At 43.0% G+C, this 16,922-nt stretch overlaps 1 protein-coding gene across 14 annotated transcripts in view; it reads left to right on the forward strand.

The window, feature by feature from the left end:
• Window positions 1-16,922, forward strand: part of SPECC1 (sperm antigen with calponin homology and coiled-coil domains 1) — a 337,039-nt gene that overhangs the window by 185,654 nt on the left and 134,463 nt on the right. For all 14 annotated transcript variants that reach the window (XM_072640012.1, XM_072640017.1, XM_072640015.1 and 11 more), the window contains one exon: window positions 3,469-3,676. In XM_072640012.1, the coding sequence (XP_072496113.1) occupies window positions 3,469-3,676 (208 nt within the window). The remainder of the gene's footprint in view (window positions 1-3,468; window positions 3,677-16,922) is intronic.

A 16,922-nucleotide genomic window follows, 5' to 3' on the forward strand; every position in this document is an offset into this window, starting at 1 on the left:
GTGGGAAGGAAGGGTGTCATAGCCCCAGCACAATATGAGTTCTGGTGGACAGGCACTGTTTTTTATTTGTGTCCCCAGGGCCCATCACAGTGCCTGTTGCATAGAAGGTGCTTAATTAAACGAGCTTGGCTCTGAAGGGGAGATGAGAAAATGCAAGCTTTCTCCCTTCCTTGAAGTGGTCAGGAACTGGCCATGGAACCCTGCACAGACTCACTTGAAGTGCTTAATGTTTCTGGGAACATGGGTAAACCCATTTTTCCCATGCCTCAGTTTCCTCATCTGTAAAATGAGAAGGTAGGACTAAATGGCCTCTGAGGACCCTTCTAGGGCAAAGATCTGGAGTCTCATGTGTCAACTAGTGTTACTACAATTGATACCCCGCCCTTTATTCTTTGTTCCAGACAAGGGGAGGAGAGAAGGAAAAAATAGATCTGGAAATAAAAGTAGGGTAATAAATATATATGTGTGCATATGTGACACACACACCTATGTATTTATACACACACATACATATATGTATATATCTATATATATCAATAAGTATTTTTAAAGTAGTGGTTAAATTGAATTTAAAAACAGAGGGATCTGAATATCATGAGTTTAGAGCTGAAAGGAACCATAGTTCCCCCCACTTTACAGAAGAGGAAACTGAGGCAATAGAGATATAAATTTTCCCCCAGAATGGTCCTGGCTGCATCCCATAGATTTTGGTATATTGTCTCATTGTCATTCGCTTCCATTGGATGATTTGTTCTTTGATCCCACTCATTCTTGAGAATTAGGTTATTACATTTGTAGTTAATTTTTAATCTAGCGTAATAGAGTAGAAAGACTCTGGGTCCAAACTCCACCTTGGACAGTCATTGGGTAAATCCCTTCTCCTCTCTGGGCCTCAGTTTCTTTATCTGTATAATGGACCCTTGGACTCAATGCCCTTGGAGGTTCCTTTGAGTTCTGGGTCTCATGTGCTTGAGGATGCTGTCCAGAAAAGGGCAGTCAGTGACAGAACTAGGATCGTGACCCTGCCCCTTGGGTCCTCCATGACCCTTTTCACTGCTCCTTCTGTCATCTCTGTAACCTTTTCTGTCTTCTGCTACATTTTTGGATTCTGAATGCAGTGGGGTCTTGAAGAGTTCCAAAGGAATTCACTGCGGTGGATCTGTGATTTAAAAAGCCTTTGTCCTTCTCTGCAGCCTGTTTCCCCTCTCCGCATCTCTCTCAGCTCCCTTCTCTTTGTCAACTCTCCATTCATTTACCTAAAGGACAGTGCAGACCAAAAGACTCACTTAGCCAATGCACTCCAATTTTGGGAAATAGGAATTTAAAAAAATATAGCCACACTTTTTTCTGCTGGTAGCCTGACCCATCTGGAGCCCAGCCAGGAAGCAGGAAGTGAGTGAGAACAAGCCCTCTGGACAGCCATAGGAGCTCTCCACAGTTCCTCATTCAGAGCCAATCTACTCGTACCTTACACAGAAGCTGGTAAACTCTACAAAGAACAGAACGAGCACAAGATTTAGAGGCCAAGGACCTGGGTCAGACTTTTAGTTCTACTTTTTAACATCAGTGTACCTCTAGCAATGTACCTACCCTTTCCAAGCTTACATTTCCTTATCTTTTAAATGAGAGAGTTTGACTGGATATAATAGAGAGGACACAGGATATGAAGCAAGAGGCCCGGGGTTTAAATTCTGGCTCCTTATCGTCTTTCTATTTAAAAATTTTGTTTTTATTTTGAATTTAAACACCAACCAAAAAGAGCATTTCCATTTGCAAAATAGAAAAGAAAAAGAAGTTTGAACACAGAATTGTGACTATGATGCATGGTTTGCCTTTCCTTTTAGGTTTATCATAAGGCTATGTGCCTCAGTTTCTTCATCTGTCAAATGAGGCAGCTAAATTAACATGCTGAGGGAACTGAGCATCACTAGAGCTAGGAAAACCTGAGTTCAAATTCTTCCTCAGAGCTTTAGTCTCTGTATGACCTGGGGCAAGTCACTTAACCTCTGTCTGCCTCAGTTTTCCATTCTGTAAGATGAAGATAATAATAGTGCCCACCTCCTAGGGTTTAGTGAGGATGAACTGAGATAGACATTTGTAAAGCCCTTTGCAAACCTTAAAGTGCTGTAGAAATGGCAGCTGTTATCATTAAATGCTGGTCATAAAATAGGGGAGTGGACCAGAGGACCTCTAATTAGGGATCCCTTCAAGCTCTCCAAATATTTAATCCTATAAGGAGTAGTTAATCTCTTTTCAAGCCTTCTCTAACTATGGTTAGCCTCCATGAAGTAGGTGCTATTATGATCCCCATTTTACAGTTGAGTAAACTGAGGCTGGGAGAGGTTAAGTGACTTGCCCTTGGTCATGCAGCTTCTAAGGGCCTGTTGTGAGATTTGAACTCAAGTCTTCCTGACTCCAGAGCCTCGTAAAGCTCTGTCCATTGGGAATGCAGTGTGCCTACAGAGAAATGGGATGTTGTGGTGTCATCACAAGAATGCTGAGGACCTGGATTCCTATTCCCAGCTCCTCAGCTTACTCCCTGTGTGACCTCGGACAAGTCACTTCATACCTTCTTTCAGCCCCAGTTTTCTCCTTTGTAAAATGAGAAGATTGTCCAAAGGTCCCTTCCAGCTCTCAATCCTGCAGTTTTTGGCACATTGGAGCCCCCTAGTGGAAGACTCGGCATCCAGGCTTCAATCTTTAGAGCCATCAGAAGACCCCTGCTGCCCAGCCCAAGGGAGACGATAAAGCAGCCAGTGTTACCACTCCCTGTAGATTTGTAGGCAGTGTTCAAGGCTATTCTCTTGCATTTATTTTGGTGACTTGGATCTCTGAGGGTTTCTCAGCCCATTTTTCCCCTAAGAAAGGAAATGCTCACCCCAGCTGTACACCCTGGCAATCAGTCAATCAAGAAGCAATTATTAAGTTCCTACTGTGTGTAAAAAGGGCTTTGAAAACCTGAAAGTCTTATGGTAATATTATTTATTAATATGTGCCAGAAGGTGTTGCTGACATTCTTTTGAAAGAAAACAACATATAAACATAAGCACAAAGAAAACATAAGCAAGTTAAGTAGGATGTAGTTTCTTAGAGGTGCCAGTAGCGGAGCTCACCAAGAGAGGCTTCATAGAGGTGGTGCTTGAGATGCACGTTAAAGGAAGCAAGGAATTCTAAAAGACAGAGGTGAGGAGAGAGGCCATTCCAGGCATCAGGGACAGCCTGGGCAAAGGCACTGAGGTTAGAGATAGGATGTCATGAAGGATGGACAGGTAGGCTAGTCTGTCTGGATTTGTGGAGAAGAAGAAATGTTACAATAAGCCTGGAAAGATATGCGCAAAACAGATGAAAGTAAAATGAAAGTCTCCCCTCCAAAGTCAAGAATGTCACTTTCTTGTTGCTATCTCTGCTGCAAGGATATCTGGGAACTTTTTGCCTTTGGGATTAAGAGGAGGCTTCCTTTTTTTCTAGGTGGAGAAGGAATGTGGTTACCTAAAAGAGGTCTGTGACAGGCAGGCAGAGCAGCTGAGTCAGACCAGCCTGCAGTTGCAAGAAAAAGCCTCGGAGAGTGACGCTGAGATCAAGGACATGAAAGAGACCATCTTTGAGCTGGAAGATCAGGTGGAGCAGCATCGAGCAGTTAAGCTGCATAATAACCAACTGATTAGTGAACTCGAAAGTAAGTGACACCAAGACCCCCCACTGTGAGGGGACAAGCAGGCAGGTGCCTATACAGACACTACTAGCGACAGGAGAGCGTGGATGAAATCAAACATTTGCTGCTTGGAATTCTGTTACTTTGCAAAATCCTGTTGTTACCTCTTTGTAAGAATCCTTCATGGCTGCCCATTGCATCATCGTCATCTTGCTTTGGGGTTTGTGCCAGCCCTTCTCTCCTCTCTGAGGCTAGGTGGTGCTAGTGTTGACATCCCTTTGTCAATCAATCAACAAGCATTTATTAAGCACTTACTGTGTTCTAGACACTGGGGATACAAAGAAAGGCAGAAACATGGCCCCTGCCCTCAAGGAGCTCATAGTCTAATGGGGGAAACAATAGGTTGACAACTTTGTACATGCAAGATAGATACAGAATAGATAGAAGGTAAACTTAGAGACTGTCATTTATTAAGCACTTACTCTTTGCTAGGCAGAGGGCATAGAAAGGCAAAAATAGTCCCTGCCCTCAGGGAGCTTACATCCTAACTGGGGAGACATGTAAAATAACTAGGTATCTACAAGACATATGTGGGCATCAGATTTCTAATTTGCAAATGAGGTGGTTGGACCAGATGGTTGCCAAGATCCCTTCTATTTCTTTTTTTTTTCTTAATTAATTAATTTATTTAACTTTTAACATTCATTTTCACAAAATTTTGGGTTCCAAATTTTCTCCCCTTTTGTCCCCTCCCCCCACCCCAAAACACCAAGCATTCTAATTGCCCCTATGACCAATCTGCTCTCTCTTCTATCATCCCTCTCTGCCCTTGTCTCCATCTTCTCTTTTGTCCTGTAGGGCCAAATAACTTTCTATACCCCTTTACCTGTATTTCTTATTTCCTAGTGGTAAGAACAGTACTCGACAGTTGTTCCTAAAACTTTAAGTTCCAACTTCTTTTCCTCCCTCCCTCCCCTCCCCTTCCCTTTGGAAGGCAAGCAATTCAATATAGGCCAAACCTGTGTAGTTTTGCAAATGACTTCCATAATAGTCGTGTTGTATAAGACTAACTATATTTCCCTCCATCCTATCCTGTCCCCCATTACTTCTATTCTTTCTTTTGATCCTCCCCATGAGTGTCGACCTCAAATTGCTCCCTCCTCCCCATGCCCTCCCTTCCATCATCGCCCCCACCCTGCTTATCCCCTTATCCCCTACTTTCCTGTATTGTAAGATAGGTTTTCCTACCAAAATGAGTGTGCATTTTATTCCTTCCTTTAGTGGAATGTGATGAGAGTAAACTTCATGTTTTTCTCTCACCTCCCCTCTTTATCCCTCCACTAATAAGTCTTTTGCTTGCCTCTTTTATGAGAGATAATTTGCCCCATTCAATTTCTCCCTTTCTCCTCCCAATATATTTCTCTCTCACTGCTTGATTTCATTTTTTTAAGATATGATCCCATTCTATTCAATTCACTCTGTGCTCTGTCTCTGTGTGTGTGTGTGTGTGTGTGTGTGTGTAATCCCACCAACTACCCAGATACTGAATAGTTTCAAGAATTGCAAATATTGTCTTTCCATGTAGGAATGTAAACAGTTCAACTTTTGTAAGTCCCTTATAACTTCTCTTTGCTGTTTACCTTTTCATGCTTCTCTTCATTCTTATGTTTGAAAGTCAAATTTTCTTTTCAGCTCTGGTCTTTTCATCAAGAATGCTTGAAAGTCCTCTATTTCATTGAAAGACCATTTTTTCCCCTGAAGTATTATACTCAGTTTTGCTGGGTAGGTGATTCTTGGTTTTAGTCCTAGTTCCTTTGACTTCTGGAATATCCTATTCCATGCCCTTCGATCCCTTAACGTAGAAGCTGCTAGATCTTGTGTTATCCTGATTGTATTTCCACAATACTTGAATGGTTTCTTTCTAGCTGTTTGCAATATTTTGTCCTTGACCTGGGAACTCTGGAATTTGGCCACAATGTTCCTAGGAGTTTCTCTTTTTGGATCTCTTTCAGGCAGTGATCTGCGGATTCCTTGAATACTTATTTTGCCCTCTGGTTCTAGAATCTCAGGGAAGTTTTCCTTGATAATTTCATGAAAGATGATGTCTAGGCTCTTTTTTTGATCATGGCTTTCAAGTAGGCCCATAATTTTTAAATTGTCTCTCCTGGATCTGTTTTCCATGTTAGTTGTTTTTCCAATGAGATATTTCACATTATCTTCCATTTTTTCATTCTTTTGGTTTTGTTTTGTGATTAGCCTTTTGTGATTAGATTTCCATTCTAATTTTGAAAGAACTATTTTCTTCAGTGAGCTTTTGAATCTCCTTTTCCATTTGGCTAATTCTGCTTTTGAAAGCATTCTTCTCCTCATTGGCTTTTTGAACCTCTTTTGCCAATTGAGTTAGCCTATTTTTAAAGGTGTTATTTTCTTCAGCATTTTTTTGGGTCTCCTTTAGCAGGGTGTTTACTTGTTTTTCATGCTTTGCTTGAATGTCTCTCATTTCTCTTCCCAGTTTTTCCTCCACCTCTCTAACTTGATTTTCAAAATCCTTTTTGAGCTCTTCCATGGCCTGAGCCCATTGAGTGGGCTGGGATACAGAAGCCTTGACTTCTGTGTCTTTCCCTGATGGTAAGCATTGTTCTTCCTCATCAGAAAGGAAGGGAGGAAATACCTGTTCACCAAGAAAGTAACCTTCTATAGTCTTATTTTTTTTCCCTTTTCTGGGCATTTTCCCAGCCAGTGACTTGACTTCTGAGTATTCTCTTCAAACCCACTTTGCCTCCAGATCTGCCCAGCCAGCCCTTGGGGTCTGAGATTCAAATGCTGCTTCCCAGCCTCAGGGCTTCGGCGGGGGCGGGGCTGCTATACAGTGTGAGATCAAGTTTAGGTGCTCAGGTAGGGGCAGGGCCGCCTCTCGGCCTCAGTTCCCTCAGGGGGTTTATGCAGAGATCTTCAACAATGGATACAGGCTCCTGCCTGCTTGGCGAGCCCTGGTCTGCTCCCGCCTCTGCTGTTGCCTCCTGAGGGGGCCTGAGTTATGGGGGCACCCCACTCCCCTCTCAACCCGTCAAAGAGACCCTCTCACTGACCCCCGTCACCTGTGGGTGGAGGGACCCACGTGGCTGCTGGAGATTCTGTCCCTGAAGCCTGCTCGGATCTGCTCTTCTCGGTGCTGCTCGGCCTCTGGGCTGGGCCCGGTTCCAGGTCCACAGCGCGAAGGACCTTTTGCGAGAGGTTTTCAGGGTTCTCTGGAACAGAAATCTCATGCGCTCCGTTGTTTTGTGGCTTCTGCTGCTCCAGAATTTGTTGGGAGTTCTTCTTTACAGATATTTTATGGGCTATGGGTTCAGAGCTAGTGTATGTGTGTCTTTCTACTCCGCCATCTTGGCTCCGCCCCCCCTACTATTTCTTAATTTGGGTTCCTACTTAGTAGCCATATGATCTTGAGCTTCAAAGAAGTTCATCTCCCTGGGCAGACTCAGTTTCCTTCTCTGTAAAATGAAGGGGCTATTGGATTTGGTGACCTCCAAATTCCCTGCTAGCTCTAAAGTAATGATCTTATGAACCAGATCTTATTGTTGAATGATTAATTGGTGACAGTAGCTGTGGGTACCATTTGGTCACTGGAGGAAGAATAATTTAAGCACATATCCTGTAGGCAATTAGAAAGGTCTCACTACTCAATGAACTAAGCAATTGGATTGCCCAGAATATCGATTACTGGGGAGGCCAGACAGTATGGCTAAGGCAAGCAGTGCTGTGCCCCCCAAATCTGAGACACCCAAGTGTGTAAGGCAGTCATTTACCTTGATGGGGAAAGGATGTAAGAAGGGCTACTGGCACATAATAATAGGTAACACTAGGATAGCCCTTTAAATTATATTAAATATTCATTATGTATGTTTGAAAAGCACATTACAAATATCTCATTTGATCCTTACAGCAATCTTGAGAGACAGATGCTATTATGATCCCCATTTTTCAGATGAGGAGACTAAGACAGAGGTTCAGTGACTTACTCAAGGTCACACAGCTAGTAAGTGTCTGAGGTTGGATTTGAATTCAGGTCTTCTTGACTCCTAAGTCTTGTACTTATCTAGCTAGCTAGATGCTTTCCACATTGGTCCAGATAAGATTCTTCAGATTATCATATGAAATAAAGTCTTAACTTCGTGGCAAAAAAAACTCATACACAGAAGTATTCTTCTCTCTTTAGGGAATCTACTCATTAATTTTGATTAATTAGTTGTGTCTTCTTCAGTAAAAAAAAAAATCATATCTAGGGTTTCCCAAGTCTACTAGAATAGGAATCTATTTATTTTGATTCTTTTCTCAGTAACTAAAATGACTATTAAATTATATGCAGATTATATTTTCCCCTCAATTTCCCCACCTGTAAAATCAGAGTAATACTTCCCAAAACTACCAGGAATCTACTGATTAATTTTGGTATTGCCTTTGGAAGTGAAAATGATTATGATTTCCTCAGTTTCCTCATCAATAAAATTGGCATAAGACCTAAGGATTCCCAAGTCTTATTGTATTGAATATTTCTGGTTGCCTAAAAGAATCTCACCAACACTCGAAGGCTGACCCCATGGCTATCACAGTGTCAGTGTTAATGGCATTAATGGTCTAATCCAGTGGCGTCCAACTCAAATAGAAATGAATCCCTGCAGGTCTCATATTGACACAGAAAACCATATATTAGCATTCTTTGTTCTATTGTATTTGTTTTTGCTTTGTTAAATATTTCCCAATTACATTTGAATCTGGTTTGGGCCCACACTGGGGAGTGTCATGGGTCCCCTAGCTGCATGTTGGACATGTCTAATCTCCGGTGATGTGAAGCAGAATTGCCCCAGTTGCTTCAGCCTGACTTGAGGATACTGGAGGACATCCAGAGCTGGTGACCAAGTTCTCTTCAAAACAATAGTTCTGTGTTCAGTGAGAGTGAAAGAAGAATGAGGTCAGGTACCACCCTGTTGCTAGCACACACCCAGTCACACTGATGGAGGGTGCAGAGCCGAGACCTGGCATGGAATTTGGGTGGCCTTGTCTCACAAGCCTGGACAACTGACTGAAGTAGAAAAATGCATCAGGAAAGCTGGTCTGGTTTTGTGGAACTGAGCAGATGGGACACAGACGGGGTCAATAGGGCAGCAAACCCCAGAGAAAATCAAAGAAGTGGCTGATCTACAGTGAGCCTCTTGTTTGTAGGATTGGAGGGTGATGGACCTAGAGCACAAAATGAGAGGTCATTGAAATAATATTTATGATGGTGAGATACTGCTACTGCTTATCCCACTGTGTTATATAACAATGTAATTTCCATCCTCATCATCGTTATCATAGCTCACATTTATATAGCATTTTAAGGTTTAAAAAAGCATTTTACAGAGATCTTCTCATTTGATCTTCACAACAACCCTGGGAGGTTAGATGTTATTATCATCTTCACTTTACAGATGAGATAACTGAGGCAGAGGCCAGAGAGCCACATAGCTAGGTAGGAGTGTGAAACCAAATTTGAACTCGTCTTCCTGAGTCCAGATCTCAGCACATTATCTACCATATCATCTGGCTGCCCAACAACAAACTAAAATAATAACAAAAAAAATTGACCTTCATATGGCCTTTAGGAACATAGGATCCTAGACCAAGAACAATAAGGGACCTTTGTGTGTCTTTAAATGAGCAAATTGAGGCCCAGGGTGGTTAAGTGACTTGCCTAAGGTCACACAGCTTGGCAGTGAGTGTCAGGGGCAGAATTTTAATCCAGTTCTGACTCTAGAACTAGGGCTCTTTTTACTAACCCACACTGCAGCGCTGGGCAGCTTCAAATAATGGTAGTATCTCATACCTAGAAGAAGCCTCAGAGGATCAGTCCCTGCCTAGAAGCACGAACAGAAGCAATTCCCAGTCAATGAATCTTCTTAAAGAGCTTTCACCAGAGTCAGACAGCCAATGATGCTAAAAGCAACAGGCTTTTATGGGCATGTTTTAATTCACAGAAGGACAGTTGGAATTAACTGAGATAGGAACAATCAAAAATAACTTAATTGATGGGGACAATTGAGGACACCCTGGGGAAGGGGTTGGAAAGCAAGAAATAGGAAGGTTATGACCAGGGACAGCCCCCAATCTTGGCACCTGGGTTCTAAGGGTAAGGCAATTAGCAATGGTTCTCTGAGTAGCCAGCTACCTTCTGGATTTGGTATATCTAGGTTATGCCAAACTCTTTTTGTTTCTTCTACTTCAGTGAAAGGGATACTTGAGTCCTACATCCTTCCCCAAATGCGGAAAACTCAATGATTCAGGTCAGGGCTGTGAATTTTATAGGTAGGAGTGGGTCCTAGATCAGGCACACAGATGATCTGTTGAAGATGGGCTAGCAAGGCCCCTACTCTCTTAATTCCAACCTGGAAGATTCCAAAGGAAGAGGTCTGTCTGGAACAGAAGCAACTTGTGATAATTGAGTCTTCCAAGTCAAAAATGGAAGGAGGACAACATTAAAAAAAAAAAGTTACACCTGGGCCTTGAGACCTCCCCACCACTCCCCGTGCATGCACATGCGCACTCATGCATGCGCGCATACACACACACATCAATAAAAGTCAAATTCAGCCTAACCATACAACAGCAGGTGGATGGATAGGGACAAACCTGTGATTTCACTGGTAGGGAGCTCCCTTTCCTAATGTAGGTTGGCATCTTCTCTGAAACTGTTCTTGCAGAATTACCTAGAGCATTGAGATATTCAATAATTTGCCTCCAATCACAGAGCAAGTGTGTCAGAGATAGGATTTGAACCCAGGTCTTCCTGGCTCTTCCAGTCAGATCTGTATCTACTTTGGCCACAACTGCCTCTCAACAGCTGGATGGCTGGAAATACATAAATCCTCAGATCATGAGTTCCCACCATTCAAACATTGTTCCTTAGGGTTAATAGGCTCAAGCTCATCACCCTCTCTTTAAATGATTGCATAGGTATACAAGAAAGGGCTAGAAAAAAGCATTTTGAGGGATGAGCCCAGCTAATTTTAGGAGGAAGGAGTCTTTGGTACCCTCTCCTCATCCAACTCCCCACTATTGTTCATCTGTGGACATGTCCACAAAAGAACGTTTGCAGGCACTTAAATGTGGGCTCCAGAAGCAGGCTCCCATCCTTAGCATACGCTGGGATTCCAACCTTAATCAACTGCGTCTCTCATCTTCCCCCTTGGACTTAGAGATGCTCATTCCCTTCATCCCCGAGGTTCCCCTAGAAGTACGTGGTTGTATTGCACCTAGTTTCTTCCAGACCTCACCATTCATATGGTATATTCCTCCACTCTCCAGAGGCCCAATAGACAGAGCTGTGGTCCACCCCTCCATTACAGGAAGAAAGCTAAGAAGGCGTTATCAGAAAAGTTCCATTGCCTTTGGGGTTGGCATCACTAATATCTCTTCTATTTAAGGGTTACCCATTACCAGTTTGGAATTCCTCTGTGCCATTCAAAGCCATCCATCCCCCGAGGACTCAGAAAACAAACAGCCAGTGACCCATGGACAGTTAGTTTCACCTGGGTTACTCGTTTGCACAGTCCCTATTATCAGTAATTTCCAACCCAGTTTGTTCTTCTAATTTAGCAAGCCTGCTGAAATAGTGTTCCTCTCAATATATGGAGCCAAGATCATAATTTCATAATTGGGGTGCTAGGTGGTGCCATGGTGCATAGAGTGCCAGGCCTGGAGTCTGGAAGACTCATCTTCTTGAGTTCAAATCTGGCCTCAGACTGTTACTAGCTGTGGGACCCTGGGCAAGTCACTTCTCCTTGTTTGCTTCAGTTTCCTCATCTGTCAAATGAGTTGGAGAAGGAAATGGCAAACCACTCCAGTATCTTTCCAAGAAAACCCCGAAGGGGGTCAGGAAGAGTCAGACATGGCTAGAAATGACTGAGCCAGAGCTAGAAAGGACCTTAGAGGTTGCCAGATTTGATTCAGCAAATACATTTCAATTAGTGTGTGTGCGTGTGTGTGTGTGTTCGTCCTTTGTTGCCGAAGAAGACCATGCCATCAGAGAAATAATGACGTGACTTGCACTTGACTTTGTTTTGAGTGAGGGAGGGCTGTGCAGGTCACCAGCCTCACTTCTCCTCCAGAGCCATCTGAATCCAGTGACCAAATATTCATCAGGATGACTGGAGATGACCCAGGATGAGGCAATTGGGGTTAAGTGACTTGCCCAAGGTCACACAGTTAGTGAGAGTCAAGTGTCTGATGTGAAATTTGAACTCAGGTCCTCCTGACTCCTGCACTGGTGCTCTATCCACTGTACCACCTAGCTGACCCTATGATTCTGCTAGATATACTGTCAAAGCAGTCCCTATATTTCAGGGACTGGAGAGGTATCTCTAAAGGAATATGCCCATTTCCAATAGACATTTGTTTAGTTTTTAGCCAAAAAAGCAAGAGAATTTTTTCAAGGCCCTAAGGGACAAAATTATTGGCAGGAATTATTTGGGGAACAAGAATTGGCCCCAACATTAGTAGTAAGGAAGATGTCTGGATTTTTCAATAAAAATGCAGGAAAAGTGTCACAAAATTCCAAGTTGTCTTCATCATAAAAATTTTAAAAGAATGAATAACATTTAACACATCATTCTTCTAGATAGATACCTTGCGCCCACCTGTGGATTTGACCTAGAAGTCCTAATTGTGGAAGTTACAATCAATGAGAAAGGGCAACCGTAGCCTCTCTTTATCCCAGGCTATGGCTTTCTACTTATAGCCATAAAGGGCTGCATGGCCTGCTGGGAAATGTAGTTTTTTTCCCAGATTAAAAAAGAGTCTGAATAGACCAGAAGATCCCTGGGATGCCAGCAACTTTGATGAGCTAGACAGAGAAAAGGGGAGGGGATCAGAAAAGAAGCTAGACCAGTGACAGCCCGGCAAAAGTTACACCTTCCAATAGACCATGCATTCCAGCTAGAGTTACATGCCCAAGACAACTGCTTCTTCACTTGGTCTGCCTTAGATGGAATTGAACACTATTTAATCATCTTGAAATCAGTGCTTTCCATTGTAAATTAAGTTAGGATGTGAAATTGTAGGCAGAGCTGGTGTGATAACTCACTGCTTTCAAGTGAAATAAGAACCAAGACTTCTTACTGTCTTACTGATTTACAAGATGATTTTTACAGAGGGAAAATAAACCCATAGAGTTAAAGTGACTCACACAGTTAATAAGTGTGAGAGGCAGGATTTGAGCCCAGTATCTTCCTGACTTTGAACCAGAACTCTGTCCACTCCTCCACACTGACAAACTGAATCAGTATTAACCAATTTCCCATCAGTGGCCGTGGCGATGGTCCATTCTTTCTAAATAGTTCTCCAAGCAAGAGAAGGGGGAAAACCCCCACAATCTTAAGACAACCCTGTTCAAGTGAGTCTGGGACTACCAGGCATTTTCTATACTTTTCTCAGATGAGTTGTCATTTCCAGAGAGGACAGTGGTCATGAGCCCTGGTCCTGTTTCCCCAAACAACAGTTCTGAAGTGGATGGGCCCTGATTCTTCTGCTCCGTATATAGGAGGACATGAATCCTCCAACAGTCTCCTTAGCTGCTGAATGCATTGGCTGAGGCTCTGAGAATTTAAGAGCCCAGCTTTGAGCCACATATCTAATAAATGTCAGATGTGGCATTCCAACCTAGGTCTTCCTCAGTTTCCTAGGTGACTGCTCTCTCCACTACAGCAGGGCGAGCTAGGTCTGTGTGTTTGTTGTGTCTGACTCTCTGTGACCCCATTTGGGGTTTTTTTTGCAAGGACACTGAGTATGTGCTTTGAACTCAGGTCCTCCTGACTCCAGCCCTGGTACTCTGTCCGCTGTATTACCTACATGTATACCTTTATCTTTGTCTCAGTTCCCTTGTTTCTCTCCAGCTCTATTCTGCTGGTCAGTGCTGGGTTGGTTGGTTTGTTTTAAATCATTGTTCATACGTACAAACCTCTCCACCTTTGGAAGGTAGAGGGTTTTTTTTAACTTTTTATTTTAAACTCAAACACCAGAACTCAAATACAGAATAGAGAAAAGAAAAAGAAACATATTATAAACTTAAGTATTGAAACAAATACAAAGTAACAGATTCTTTCAAATAAGCTTGCAAACTTTAAAGTCACAATCAGTAGTTACCTTTATACAGTAGTTAAATTGGAGTCTTGGAACTTTTCGGATAACGCCTTCTTTTCTTTCTTCCCCTGATGGAGCAGTGGGCCACAGTTCTGTCTATTGGACCTCTGGAGAGTGGCAGGCTCATCTTTCTGAGTTCAAATCTGGCCTCCAACACTTACTATGTGACCCTGGGCAAGTCACTTCACTGTTTGCCTCAGTTTCCTCATCTGTAAAATGAGCTGGAGAAGCAATCTAGTTCAGTATCTCTACCAAGAAAACCCCAATGGGGTCACAAAGAGTCTGACATGACTGAAAAATGACTCAACAACAACAACTAATTTCTAAAAACCCTTTCAGATATAAAGCAAGCTTTCCCTTTGCTCCTAGCTAGTTCTGGTTACAACCTTCTTTTGTTCTAGGAGCAGCTGAGTGGTGCAGTCTACTGGACCTGCAGTCAGGAAGAACTGTGTTCAAATCTAGCCTTTGACACTGACTAGCTTTGTGGTTGTGTTTGCCTCAGTTTCTCCATCTGTAAATGGGGGTAAGAATAGTACCTACCTCCCAGGGTTGTTGTGAGGATCAAATGAGATAATAATTGGCAAGTACCTGGCACATAGTGGGCACTGTGTGAATATCAGCTATCATTATTTTTGTTTCCTATCAGAGGAAAAAGCATTGTAATGTTCATTCTAATCTCCACAGACAAAGAAGTGCCTCCCTACCCCCATCACAGGGACACCTGTACAAGTAATCATAATAGCTAGAGGCAGGAGGGGACATTGAGAGAGTCCGGAGTTCGGAGAGGACAACGGATTTCACCTTCAAAGAGGAGACCAGGAAATTAAGTCCCAAACTGAGAAGACTCTGGGCTCCAGGGTCTCCCTGTGTCTTGAGCTTGGACGCTTGCTGAGGCTTCCCTTTCAACAGATGCTGTAGGCCTGTTATGGATGCCCCTGGGAGGACTGGAGGCTAGAAGCCCCTGAATGAAGACGCTCTTCTCTGGGTATCTTTGAGTCCCATGTCCCATAAGGAGTGATCCAGAAGGGCTGCAGGGTCCTGGACCCCATTCTTTGCCACAGCCCTGTCAAAAGGGAGAGAGAAAATAACATAGACTGAAAAAGAAAAGATCAAGAAGGAGGTGCCAATAATAATTGGATCCCTCACACCCACTCCAGAACCACCCATCTCATCCCAGAGCATCTAGGTAGAGCAGCGGACAGAATCCTGGGCCTGGAGTTAGGGAGGCTTGAATTCATATCCAGCCTCAGACACTTACTAGTTGTGTGACCTTAGGCAAATCTCTTAACTCCTCAGACTCATTTTCCCCATCTGTAAAAGGACAGATTTTTCTTGTTTGTTTCTATTTGATGACTTCTAAGCTCTAAAGCTATGATTCTATGCTGCAGTGATACCAAAAAGAAACAGGCTGTTATTACAGTGTTTTGTAACACCCACAAGAGAAGTGATTTTGCTTAACCTGAGACACCTAGGAACCCAGAAAAAGAACAAGCCAGGCTAACCAAGGGCAGAAATGGCCAGGGATACCCCCACCCAAGGGAGCAGGAGTGAGGATCCTGGGGTTGCAGTGATCAATGGGCCTTGGGTGTGGCAGGAAGAAGAACTGCTGTGTAACTCTGCATACACAGAGTCCTCCAAGCTTCCCTCTCCTTCTGGGACTAGCACACCTGGGTGGCTCAGGGATGTGGGAGGAAGGAGAGGAGTTTTAGAGGCCACCTGGGTTCTCAGTGATGAATGTCTGATTGTTTGCCCATCTCTGATGTCACAAGAAAGGAGATGGTAGGTGGTGATTGGCTGCTGAGTACCCCATTCTAGAAGAATCCAGTCTAGAGGGTTCTAGATAAGGACCAGGGGTGTGGTTCCATAGCTGTTCAGAAGAGGTAGCCAAGCCTCATGGATAGGTCCCCCCTAAAACAGAGGCAACTACTTCAAGGCAGCTTTATGCAAAAAAGAAAGACTCAACAAACATTTATTAGGCACTTACTGCATACTAGGTACTGTGCTAGGCACCAGAAGGACAAGGACAAAAATGAAACAGCCCCTGCCCCAAGAAGCTTACAATTTTACTGAGATACATGTTCTTTTATAAGTGCCTCTAAAATAATATTTTTGGGGGACCAGATGTATGATTTCACTGGTGTTGGGCAGAAGGGCCAATCATTGGACCAGGCTGCATGCAGCTTACAACACTCTCAAATGCAGCCTGAAATATTAAAATGTAATTAGGGATAATAAAGAAAAAAATGTAGAAAAGAAAGAAGATATAGAAATACATAACATAAAATAAATATAGAAATAAAGACTATATAAAGAAAATATAGATAAAAGAAAGAAAAATATGATAGAACAATATTAACATTAATATGCAGTTTTCTAAGTCAGTATGTGAGTTGCTAGGTGGTGCTATTTTTAACAGTTTTAACCCTGCTTACCTCAGTTTCCTCATCTGTCAAATGAGCTAGAGAAGGGAATAGCAAACCACTCCAGTATCTTTGCCAAGAAAACTCTAAATAGAGTCATGAAGAGTCAGACATGATTGAAAAAAATGAACATCAAGTCAATGTGTGGCCCCATTGCTGTCTGAGTCTAATGCTGTGAGAGTAGAGGACTCCTAGCTAGAAACAGAAAATGCTCTTTACCAGTTCACATCAGCGTGCCCTGGGACATAGAGCTTTTGGGGAGGATTTCTGGGGCACTGAGAAGGTCACTCCAAGCCAGTACGGGTCCAGATGTGGGACAGGTCTTCCTAACTCCAAGACCAGCTTTCTCTCCACTAAGCTGTGGTCTTTTATATAGAATACGTACAAAATTAAGACAATGGGGGAAAGCATCTGGAGGTAGGGGCAGAGGGAGGTGGGGGTATCCAGAAAGGTTTTCTGTAGAAAGTGGTGCTTGATCTGAGCTTTAAAGAAAAGAGAGATTTCAAGAAATGAAGCTGAGGGGGGATGGCATGCCTGTTATAAGGAACAACCTGAGCAAAAGCATGGAGAGGAGAGAATAGAGTATTATGTGAGAAACAGCAAAAAGGCCAGATTTTTTTCCTTACTGCACCTGTCTCCAATTAGAATCTTGGACTCTAAGTTGGATGAAACTTTAG

Source organism: Notamacropus eugenii, chromosome 2, assembly GCF_028372415.1.
Source record: "Notamacropus eugenii isolate mMacEug1 chromosome 2, mMacEug1.pri_v2, whole genome shotgun sequence".
NCBI lineage: Eukaryota > Metazoa > Chordata > Mammalia > Diprotodontia > Macropodidae > Notamacropus > Notamacropus eugenii.